This window comes from Geotrypetes seraphini, chromosome 9, assembly GCF_902459505.1.
Source record: "Geotrypetes seraphini chromosome 9, aGeoSer1.1, whole genome shotgun sequence".
Taxonomy (NCBI): Eukaryota; Metazoa; Chordata; class Amphibia; order Gymnophiona; family Dermophiidae; genus Geotrypetes; species Geotrypetes seraphini.
In genome coordinates, this window is record NC_047092.1 from 28,236,065 (window position 1) to 28,248,394 (window position 12,330).

The 12,330-nt window shown below is 46.1% G+C and overlaps 1 protein-coding gene across 3 annotated transcripts in view; it reads left to right on the forward strand.

Annotated features, from left to right (window-relative positions):
- PUS7 (pseudouridine synthase 7) overlaps window positions 1-3,072 on the forward strand; it is a 72,959-nt gene extending 69,887 nt beyond the window's left edge. For 2 of the 3 annotated variants that reach the window (XM_033959750.1, XM_033959751.1), the window contains exons 15-16: window positions 772-863; window positions 2,795-3,072. In XM_033959750.1, the coding sequence (XP_033815641.1) occupies window positions 772-863; window positions 2,795-2,931 (229 nt within the window). In that variant the 3' untranslated portion in view covers window positions 2,932-3,072. Of the gene's footprint in view, window positions 1-742; window positions 864-2,794 lie in introns of those variants that run through there. The other variant, XM_033959752.1, reaches the window with a different exon arrangement.
- The last annotated feature ends 9,258 nt before the right edge of the window (window positions 3,073-12,330 follow it).

Here is a 12,330-nt window from a genome sequence, read left to right on the forward strand (position 1 = left end):
CAACAAGCAGCAGGCAGCCATCCTCCGACCTCCAAAATTTAAAGGTACCGCCAATGGGGGGGTGGGGGGGTTGGTATATTTGCTTCATAAGATGCACCCTTATTTCCAACCACTTTTTTGGGGGGGAAAAGTGCGTCTTATGGAGCGAAAAATACGGTAGCTACCAGCTCAGGATGAGAGAAGTTTATAGCCGAGTGATAATGACGTTTAAGCCTTTTCTTGTATTGGTTATTGAAAAATGTCTCCTTTAAGTTCTAATTCCTCCTCCTTTGAATATAGTGGTCTATATATTGTTTTTTTTCGTGTATTATTCATGACTTCCACATTTCCTTATTGAAATGGCTCTGTATTTCTAGAACAAGTGTCAAACTTGTAATAATTTAATAAATGAATAATTTTTTTTTAAAAAAAGAAGAGGGGCGAGAAAGGTGGTGTGAGGAAGAGACAAATGGTGGGAGATGATGGAAGGGGAAAGAGGAAGGGGAGATATTGGATAGAAAGGAGAGAGGGAACACAGCAGATGCTTGATGAAAGTGAGGGGAAGATGCGAGTTTGCTGACACTTGATGGTAGACATAGAAGAAGAAGATAAGGATTGAAGGGGAGGGGGGCAGATGCTGTATAGAAGTGGGGAACACAGATTGTATTTTTTCTATTACTAACTTGCTTTTATGGCTTGACCCTAGGCAGTATATCAAATAAATGGAACCTTAACTTTCTCAGATGTGAATTTTTTTTTTTAGATAATTTAAGTTCTGTGTATTTTATAAAGGGAACTGGTTGTATATGAAGATCCAAAAGTTCCATTAGTTCAGACTGACGTGGACAAGCTGGAAAGAAAGCCACTACCTGTTTTTGCCAAAGGTGAGAATTAAATTCCTAAGTTGTAAAATTTAAAGAAGGAAAGCAACTCTAGCTTATATTGATTCTGCATGTGGTAAAATATCTGGTCAGATATTTTAGGGAGCAGTTTTATAAGGGATGTTTTCTGGACTCAAGTGGCCTCTTAAACTGCTTTGGGTCTATGAGCATACAAAGTAGGTGCACAGGAACATAGAACCTAATTTTATGTGATATGTGTAGGTGTTTGTATTGGGGGGAGGTGGTGGTATCTGTCCTTTTTCATTACATACACACACAGACTTTTATAAAAATACAGTATATGCACCTATGTGCCTTAATAGCCTAGGCATCATGTTATAGAATTACTCTCGATGTGCATAAATCCTGAGCCAGTACATTCCTCTGTTCTAGGCATAATGGATTCTGTCTGTTTGCTTGTTTTATTTGTTTTATTAAGATTTTCTAACAAGATTACAAAGAGATTAAAAAAAAATAACATGAACCAGCATAACTACACAAAATGAAGAAAAACAGTAGGGTCACATCTTTACTGTGCAGGATAGGCATTTAGGGGCAAATTCTATAAACGACGTCCTGATTGCAGGCGGCCTACTGCTGCCTAACCAGCCAATCAGGACGCACATTAAAAAAAAAAAATTCCCAAGGCAGGCGGCCTACATTGTAGGCGCCTCCGGAGCCTAGGGAGGCGTGTAGGGCCGCCTAAGCTCACCTAAGGCTAGGCGTGAGCATGGCTTCACCCAGAAGAAACCTTAGGTGGGATGCACCGGGGAGGGGCTTTAGGCCCTGACTGGCCTAAGCACTTAAGACCCCTCCCATAGGAGGGACCTTAAGCATCTGAGCCAACCAGAATCATAGACCCCTTTCACTGTGCATTTTGGGATGCATTTTGGGAGTGGCCTAAGATTCTGATTGGCCAGATCCCTTAGGCCACAGACTCCTTGCAGATGTCTCTGCCAAGGACTTCAAAAACCCAGACCCATAGGCATGCCTCTCAGAATAGCTTTGAGGGCAATTGTAATAACAGATGCCAGCCATCAGCTGGGAGGCTCACTGCAACGGATGCCTGATTCAGGGACGTTGTTCAGCCTCCTAAAGGAAGTGGTTGAGTAACAGATTGGAGCTTCATGCCATTCGTTTGGCATTGCAGATGCTGGAGAACTGTCTGGAGGGACTTGCAGTCCAAGTCTTCGCGGACAATGCTAGTGTAGTGGCCTATGTCAACCGCCAGAGAGGCACCAAGTGTGCGCCGTTTAATCTAGAGGCCCGCTGTCTGTTCCGGTGGGTGGACAAAGAACAGCTTTTAGCACGGTCTCCACAACTTGCCACAGCGATTGCAGGAATGAGGGAGGGTAGATAGAGAGATGTTGAACCTGGGCATGAGGAGAAGGGAAAGAAGTGTGTAATTTCAAGCAGTCCTATGCAGTAACTGAATTCCTAGTTACAAGTCTGAAAAAAATGTTTAGACCTTAACAGTTTAATTTTTCTTTAGGTTGAGAAGAAATATCGCCACTTATACTGACAGTCTAGCTCTGCTTTACTCATATTAATAATGATATAGCAAATCACTTCCCCTCTTTTTGATCTTTCAAATCATCTACTGTCTCAGATAATTTATGACAATTTCTTAGATTTCATTGGAATTACAGAAGGGGGTAATTGATGAAAGAAATTAAAAAATAATTCAGCAGTAGAATTCTTAGTTGATTGTGATAGGGTCTTACAGCATGAATACTGTTTTCAGTCATACCCAAAGGAAGTAACAGTGAGCACTAGATACATACATGTCTAAGAGAGTGAGATTTCAAGGATAATCAAATACAACTTTTCAATTGTTTTCCTTCCTTTATTACTTTTGTTTTCTTTGCAGTTTTCTGCAAAAGGCTATATTGTAATTTAATATGTCTCCTGATTTCTGTTTAACTTTGGCACAGAGGGGAAATATCAAGCCCTGAAGTTGGAATTCTCCCTTCCTCCTTCCACTTATGCAACAATGGCCATTCGAGAAGTGTTGAAAATGGACACAAGTATCAAGAACCAAACTCGGCTAAACACATTGTGGCTGAACTGAATCCATTCTCTTGGATTCATTTTGGAAGAATTTTACAATGTTTAGTTTGTGAATTTGTAATTATCAGATGTAAAATGCAAAAACAATAATTTTTTTATCATTAAAATTTTTATGTATAATTTTGGTTGGAAACCCTTTTTTTTTTTTTTTTTTGCAATTAAGTGGTTTCCAGAAACATTTTCAGAAAAAAATGATATTTGTAAATGCTCTGACTTGATTTGGAAACTGGTATACAGCCAGGGAATTTTTGATGTATGAAACATTATGAACATGCAGCTTTGTTAACCAAGGATGGAACTAAAATCAAATAATATTTAGTAAAGGAATTTGTTTCTTTGGGATATTGAAAATAGCATTTCAATACAGACACTGAAATTCTGAATGGTTGAAAATGTTTCCCAGTGTAGCATTGGGATATAGCCTTTCAAAGGAAAATTAGCCATCTTGTCCTCTTTACCTCTTATAGAGCCTCACCTGAAATAGATTGTTTGTGTGGTATATGTGCTCTTAGTGGGTCAGTCAGACATTTCTTTTGATCAGTAGGGGTAACTGTATTTTTTTTAATATTCTTTATTCATTTTTAAAATCAAATACATAGTGCAAACATATGAACAATCAATCAAGTAATAAATATAACATACTGCACTCTATACCAATAAATAATATACAGCTGTTTAATCCCCTTCCCCCACCCTAGCCCTCCCCCCCTGCCCCTCCTGGATATGTATAACAATCTTTCATGAATCAAAGGGAAATAATGCTAATAGTTCACATTCATATCTTACAATAGGGGTTACTGTATTAATACTGGGGCTGAGCTTATTGCTTGTACCCTGCCAACCCCCTGGGGCTTGAGCCCATAGAGCACAGTTACTTACCGTAACAGGTGTTATCCAGGGACAGCAGGCAGATATTCTTAACCCATGGGTGACGTCACCGACGGAGCCCCGGTACGGACACTTTTAACTAGAAAGTTCTAGTTGGCCGCACCGCGCATGCGCGAGTGCCTTCCCGCCCGACAGAGGAATGCGTGGTCCCCAGTTAAGATAAGCCAGTTAAGAAGCCAACCCGGGGAGGTGGGTGGGACGTAAGAATATCTGCCTGCTGTCCCTGGATAACACCTGTTACGGTAAGTAACTGTGCTTTATCCCAGGACAAGCAGGCAGCATATTCTTAACGCATGGGTGACTTCCAAGCTAACAGAGAGGGAGGAGGGATGGTTGGCCATTAGGAAAATAAATTATGTAACACAGATTGGCCGAAGTGTCCATCCCGTCTGGAGAAGGTATCCAGACAGTAGTGAGTAGTGAACGTGTGAACTGAGGACCAAGTGGCAGCCTTGCAGATTTCCTCGATGGGCATGGAACGGAGGAAAGCCACAGAAGCAGCCATAGCTCTGACCCTGTGGGCCGTGACAGCACCTTCCAGTGAGAGACCGGCCCGAGCATAACAGAACGCAATGCAGGCAGTAAGCCAGTTAGAAAGCGTCCGTTTAGAGACAGGGTGACCTAGACGGTTAGGGTTGAAGGACAAAAAGAGCTGAGGAGACGAGCGGTGAGCCCTGGTACGGTCAAGGTAGTATGCAAGGGCACGCTTACAGTCCAGCGTGTGTAAAGCCTGTTCCCCAGGATGAGAATGGGGCTTAGGGAAAAAGACAGGCAACACGATGGATTGGTTGAGGTGGAAGTCCGAGACCACCTTGGGAAGGAATTTAGGATGGGTACGCAGAACCACCTTGTCATGGTGAAAAACAGTGAAAGGTGGGTCGGCAACCAGTGCATGCAGTTCACTAACCCTCCTGGCAGAGGTGATGGTAATGAGGAAAAGCACCTTCCACGTCAGAAATTTGAGTGAAGTAGTGGCAAGAGGCTCAAACGGAGGTTTCATGAGGGCTGATAAAACCACATTCAGGTCCCAGACGACTGGAGGAGGCTTCAGAGGTGGTTTGACATTGAAGAGGCCTCTCATGAACCGGGAAACCAGGGGATGAGCCGTGAGCGGTTTTCCGAGGATAGGCTCATGAAACGCAGTGATGGCACTGAGGTGGACTCTGATTGAGGTAGACTTGAGGCCAGCGTCGGAGAGAGAGAGCAAATAGTCCAGTACAGTTTTCACCGCTAATGAGGTGGGATCATGATGATGAAGAGGACACCAAGAGGAGAACCGGGTCCACTTCTGATGGTAACACTGGAGGGTGGCCGGTTTCCTAGAGGCATCCAAAATACGACGGACAGGCTGAGACAGATTCTCTGGAGAGGTCAGCCCGAGAGCAACCAAGCTGTCAGGTGGAGCGAGGACAGATTGGGATGTAGTAGAGACTGATGCTACTGTGTAAGTAGAGTAGGAAACACAGGAAGAGGAATGGGCTCCCTGGAGCTGAGCTGGAGCAGGAGGGAGAACCAGTGTTGGCGAGGCCACCGAGGAGCGATGAGAATCATGGTGGCTCTGTCCCTGCGGAGTTTGGATAACGTCCGCAACATCAGAGGTAGTGGAGGAAAGGCATAGAGGAACTGATCCGTCCAGTCGAGCAGGAATGCATCCGGGGCCAGACAATGAGGAGAGAAGAGTCTGGAACAGAACTGGGGCAGCTGATGGTTGTGAGGAGCTGCAAAGAGGTCCACCTGAGGAGTGCCCCAGCGAACAAAGATGGAGCGGAGTGTGGGAGGATCCAGAGTCCACTCGTGAGGTTGAAGGATGCGGCTGAGATTGTCGGCCAGGGAGTTTGTTCGCCCTGGATATAGACAGCCTTGAGGAAGAGACTGCGGGCCGTGGCCCAGGTCCAGATGCGGATGGCCTCCTGACAGAGGAGGGGAGATCCGGTGCCGCCTTGCTTGTTTATGTAGTACATGGCGACTTGGTTGTCTGTGCACAGGAGAAGAACCTGAGGGTAGAGAAGGTGCTGGAAGGCCTTGAGAGCATAGAACATGGCTCTGAGTTTCAGGAAATTGATGTGATGTTGACGCTCCTGAGGGGTCCAGAAATTGATGTGATGTTGACGCTCCTGAGGGGTCCAGAGTCCCTGGGTGCGAAGATCTTCCAGGTGAGCTCCCCACGCATAGGGGGAGGCATCTGTGGTTATGATCATGGAGTGAGGGGGTAGATGAAAGAGTAGACCCCTGGAAAGATTTGAGGAGTTCAACCACCAGTGAAGAGATTGCTGAAGAGACGATGTCACAGAGATGGGATGAGAAAGAAGATCCATGGTCTGAGAACATTGGTTGGCAAGAGTCCATTGAGGTGTCCTGAGGTGGAGTCGCGCCAGAGGAAGCACATGGACCGTTGAGGCCATGTGGCCCAGGAGGACCATCAACTGTCAGGCTGGGATGGAGTGATGAAGGAGCACCTGACGACAGAGGTGGAGCAGGGTCCGTTGTCGGTCGGAGGGGAGAAACGCCCTCATCAGAGTGGTGTCGAGAACTGCTCCAATGAACTGAAGTCACTGCGTGGGAAGCAGATGCGACTTTGGGTAGTTGATCTCGAACCCCAGGAGATGGAGGAAAGAGATGGTGTGATGAGTGGCTTGCAGCACAAGTGGAGACGTAGGTGCTTTCACCAACCAATCGTCCAAGTAGGGGAACACCTGGAGGTTGTGAGACCTGAGGAAGGCCGCCACCACAATAAGGCACTTGGTGAACACCCTGGGCGATGATGCGAGGCCAAAGGGTAGCACTTTGTACTGATAATGACGGTGCCGTATCTGAAATCGGAGGTAGCGACGTGAAGTCAGATTGATTGGGATGTGAGTGTAGGCTTCTTTGAGGTCTAGGGAACATAGCCAGTCGTGTTGAGAGAGAAGAGGGTAAAGCGTGGCAAGGGAGAGCATTCTGAACTTCTCCTTGACCAGACACTTGTTGAGGTCCCTGAGATCGAGGATGGGACGGAGGTCTCCTGTTTTCTTGGGAACCAGAAAGTAGCGGGAGTAGAATCCCTGACCCCTTTGGTCTGAAGGCACCTCTTCGATGTCATTGAGAAGAAGGAGGGATTGGACCTCCCTCAGGAGGAGGAGAGATTGGGAGGAGTGAGAAGCGGACTCGATGGGAGGATTGTCTGGTGGAAGAGTCTGGTAGTTGAGAGAATAGCCGTGGCAAATGATGTTGAAGACCCATTGGTCTGATGTGATGACCTCCCAACGGCTGAGGAAGAGTTGGAGGCGACCTCCGATAGGCTGAGGAAGAGGCAATGATGGTGGGAGACTGGCTATGCCCTGGAGAAAAGAGTCAAAAGGGCTGAGATGGTTTTGACGGAGGTAGAGGCTTGGCAGGTTGGTGAGACTGAGAGTGAGCCTGAGTTTGATGCTGTTGTCGAGGTCGGCGAGACTGTTGTTGAGACGGGTTGAGAGGTCTGGCAGAGAACCTGCGCTGGTAGGAAGACTGCTGCCTGTAGGGGCGAGCAGGTGGAGTCTTCTTTTTAGGTTTGACCAGAGTGTCCCACCTGGTCTCGTGAGCTGAGAGCTTCTGGGTTGTCGAGTCCAGGGACTCCCCGAAGAGTTCGTCACCCAGACAAGGTGCGTTAGCCAGGCGGTCTTGGTGGTTAATGTCAAGGTCAGAGACTCTCAGCCAGGCCAAACGGCGCATAGCAACAGCCATGGCAGATGCTCGAGAGGTCAGCTCAAACGAGTCATAAATGGAGCGAACCATGAACTTCCTGAGTTGGAGGAGGCTGGAAATTTGCTGCTGGAAGAGGGGGACCTTACGTTCAGGAAGATATTTCTGTAAGGAGGAGAGTTGTTGCACCAGATGCTTCATGTAGAAGGAGAAGTGGAAGGTGTAATTGTTTGCTCTATTGGCTAACATTGCATTTTGGAAAAGGCGCTTACCAAATTTATCCATAGTTTTTCCCTCTCTGCCAGGAGGGGTGGAAGCATATACATTGGAACCCTGAGATTTTTTCATGGTGGATTCCACCAGGAGAGATTCGTGGGGCAATTGAGGCTTGTCAAACCCAGGGATTGGAATGACCCGGTACAAGCTATCCAGTTTGCGAGGAGCCCCGGGAACAGTGAGGGGAGTCTCCCAGTTTTTATAAAAAGTTTCCCGTAAGATGTCGTGGACGGGCAACTTTAGAAATTCCTTGGGAGGTTGCTCAAAGTCTAGGGCATCGAGGAAAGCCTGAGACTTTTTAGAGTCGGACTCTAAGGGGATAGAAAGAGCTGCTGACATCTCCCTAAGGAATTTAGAGAAAGAGGACTGTTCCGGTTTGGAAACGGTGTCAGTCATGGAGGGTTCTTCGTCGGTCGATGAAGCGTCCTCCTCGGTACCGTGCGGGGAGTCTTCCCATAAGTCTGGGTCCCTGATGTCGGGGTGTGCACGTCGGGATATCGGTGTGGAAGGCTCGGTATGGCGGGTCTTTGAGAGAGACTTGCCTGAGCACACTGAGGCGGTACCGGGGGAGGAAGACCGGTGTCGTTCCTGGGACCGGGAAGGGTTGGCAGCAGCACGGGTATGCACTGTAGGTGGTTCAGCCGAGAGCACTGGCATGGAAGTATTAATCGGTACCGAGGGGGTCAACACCGATGGGACAGTGCGAGGCTCGGACTGGTCCTGTACCGGAAGGTGTGGGGCCAGCAACGCCGGCAACAGTTGTAGTTGTTGCTGCAGCTGCTCCTGTAATTGAGATTGGAGAATGGCCGCGATGCGGTCATCCAGGGGGGGCACCGGTACCGCTTTTTTCTTCTTCGGTACCATAGGTGCCGCTCTACGCTCCGGCGATGAGGAGGCCGATGACGAGGCACTCACCGAGATCGGAGCGGAGCGTTTACGGGGTCGGTGCGGTGCCGTAAGGGTCGGCGTCGCGACCGTGGCAGGAGGGCGTTCTAGAGAAGAGGAAGGCTTCTTAGCCGGCTTACCTGGGCCCAGCGACCCCGAAGAAGGATCCGGTGGTGTCGACGTAGTCGGTGCCGACTTTTGAGGTGCCGTCGACGTCGCGGCAGGTTCCATGGCAGATCCGGTACCGAACAAAATATTTTGCTGGATCTGCCTATTTTTTAAAGTGCGCTTTTTAAGCATAGCACAGCGGGTGCAGGTGTCAGCCCGATGCTCTGGACCCAAGCACTGCAGGCACCAATTGTGCGGGTCGGTGAGAGAGATCGGGCGTGCACACCGCTGGCACTTCTTAAAGCCCGGTTGAGGGGGCATGAAGGGAAACACGGCCTCCGCAAAATCGAATCCGGAGGCCTGTATGGTGGCAACAGGCCCCGCCGGGGCCGGCCAGAAAGATAGAAAAAACTCGAGTTTTTTGTTTTTTTTTTAAAGTAAAAATAAGGAGTCTAAAATGAAACAGAATAAAAACCGAAAAAATTTACGCGAGCGGGAAGGCAGGAAACTCGTTTTCAACGGCCGTTGAAAAAACATGCGTCTTCGCTCCGCGGAAACGAAGAAACTGGGGACCACGCACTCCTCCGTCGGGCGGGAAGGCACTCGCGCATGCGCGGTGCGGCCAACTAGAACTTTCTAGTTAAAAGTGTCCGTACCGGGGCTCCGTCGGTGACGTCACCCATGCATTAAGAATATGCTGCCTGCTTGTCCTGGGATAAACTCTTATTCCAGTTTTCTTGCACTGCAACACTGGTCTTGCTCTTGGGTCCAGCCAGGAGTCACTTTTCTAAAGTTATTTTCACAAATTTCATTTTTTTATTTTTTTTTTTTTTGGGGGGGGGTTAAATGTTCCAATCCTTGGTTCTCCTTGCTTGAAGGGTGGTACTTTATAATGTTCATGAGTATTTCAGCATAGTTGACTCTAGCTGTATTAAAGTGCTGCTTTACTTCTCATTTGTAGAGCTGTTATAGTAAACCAAGTGAACATTAAACTTGCTTAACATCAACTAAGTGAACAGAACATCTTACAATAAGTAGATCAGCATGGAAAGCCTACTTGTAATGGAAGGTCATAAGACCTGTTTATAACTTGTACCAAAACAAAATAAACAGTCTGTAGGTTCTGGCTTAGAATGATGCTGGTTTTTCCACAGCTGTGTTTGTGTTCATTTGGATAACTGTGTATGCCTTTTTACAGGTTGGTTTTAAACAAGTGCAGCTGTTTTTGAGTAGTCTGAATTTTACTGGGTTTTTAAAAAATATATTGAGCGAAATAGTGTGACAGTTGTGTTATAGTCCACTCTTAAAGATAATATGTAAAAATAAAAAGAAATAAAACAAACAGAATCCAAGTGATACCTTTTTTATTGGACTAACTAACCTGTAAAAAGACATATTATCTTTTACATATTGAATATTACTATTCAGCTTTTACTTATTTTTCATAATTTCTTTTTGTAGATTTTTCCCTTGGGGATAAATAGAAAAGGAACAAAGGAAACGATTTTGATTGAGATGTAGTTTTTATTTTTTAGTTATTTTTTTGTGGACTTTCAAAACGCCCCATTAAAAAAAAGTGTCTGCTTACAATGAGACAGATACAGTACTAGGATTGGTCAAAGTACATTCTGGAATTGTTTGAGTGGAATTTTACCTCCCAATCCACTTGGACAGACTTTGTTTTGGACCCAAAAGTAGTCTCTTGATCCTTTGAACTTCCAGGTCAATTAGAACTAGGGCTAGAATCTAGTGCCTTATGCCATCATTTGCAACAGGGATTTTCTTCTATTTTATAAGGTATCACCCTTGAATGATGACTATGACTCCACCCTCCTCATTCCCAGGAATGGCTTATGCTGCATCTCTAATCTTACTTAACCCAGATTGTAGAAGACATGACTGAACTCAAAGACTCTTCTGCAGGGCACTATACAGTGCTGCTGTGTCCGTAGACCATGAGGGGTAATGCTTGGGTTGACAGAGACCAGGATATTGAAGTATTTTCCAGCCCCTAAAGGAAGGAAGTCTTAACCATTCCTGGATAGGTACAACAGGAATGGTCAACTTTTTACCACCAAGATTCACAAAACCAGAATGCACAGTAGCAGAGAGCATTGCTTTTGGGGTTAGGATCCTCCCTCTTCTCCCAAAGCAAGAGTCAACTCTCTCAGTGCCTCACCTTGTCCATTCTGGGTTTTCTACCTGTCATGGATGGTGAAGTGAAAAGCAGGTTTTGAACTCTGTCATGCTAAGCACTAGGCCATTCCTTCACTGCCATTGGAGTGACTGGATTACATTGCATGGGGAAACTGTAGCTAAAAGTGAAAGCTCCAAGTCCCATTTATAGCTAGCTTGGTTTGAGTTGGTAATCTAACAAGCATCTGGCTGACTTATGGAAACATTATCCATGCAGAAAATAGAGATTCTTTCAATGTAATTTATTCAAAGTTAAAAAGAGGGCACTTGTGGTGGAGAGTGACAAAGCCATTATAAATAGTGCTGGTTATATTTTGTTATTGTGTATCTTAAAACTGATTCCCGTGCAATAGGTGTGTCATGCTGAACACTAGAGTAATCTCCCCATGCTTGCAAGCTGTGCAGATGGAATCTATTCCAGCTTTTCAATTCCTCCTCCTTCAAAGGATTCTACTGCCCCCTTCAGCTTCTACTTTTGCACGTGAGGCAAAAGGAGTCTTTCTAATCTGCTCTGTTTATTTCTTTCTTCTTTTTTTTGTTGTGCTTTTTGCTGCTCTTGGCGGCTTTCATTGCTCAAAGTTCCCTGAGTCAGGGGAGGGGGTTGTGAAGCTCTACCTGTGTGGAGGAGAAACAGACTGGAGGACTTCAGTTGACAGGCCAATCACTCTGTGGTATCTGTTGGCCAGCCTACAAAAACTATTGTGGAGCTTGGGATCCGAACTCCTCAAAACTTTGCTCACCTACTTACTCACAGAATTTCAGCGCAGGCTGTTAGGCATCTGCAGGGGGCTCAGCGGGGCTGTTCAGGGTGCTGGCTACATTTTGCCTTCCCCTTTCTTATGTCCTCAAGTCTGTGGGGGTTTGAGGTTCAGTCAGACATTGGTCCAACTAGCAACCCAAAGATTTCAGCTTTGGAGGAACAGTTCCATTGAAGCAGTGATTTCTTCTTCCAGATCCAGCTACTTTTAGAGCAGAGGCAGACTGCAGCACATTCACAGCACATTTCACAGTGAGTAAGGCTATTTTAGCCTATGAGAAAAATCGGTGGGGGGGGGGGGGTCTGAAAAGGCTAGTTTTCACACATCTAAAATTCAGGGTTTTTTTGTTTTCAGTTAAGCTATTTTTGAGCTGTTTTTTATGCCAAAATGCTGCCATTGCAGCCATCTTGGATTTCCAAATTTTTTTTTTTCAAAGTTGGCCAGAACTTTCAAAACACCTCATTTTGCCTCAAGACTGGTAGGGATTAAGTCCTTAGGTGCTCTTACCCCTAATTCAGGGGTAGGCAATTCTGGTCCTCGGGAGCCAGAGCCAGATCAGGTTTTCAGGATATCCACAATAAATATGCATGAGATAGATTTGCATCTCAAGGAGGCAGTGCATGCAAATCCAT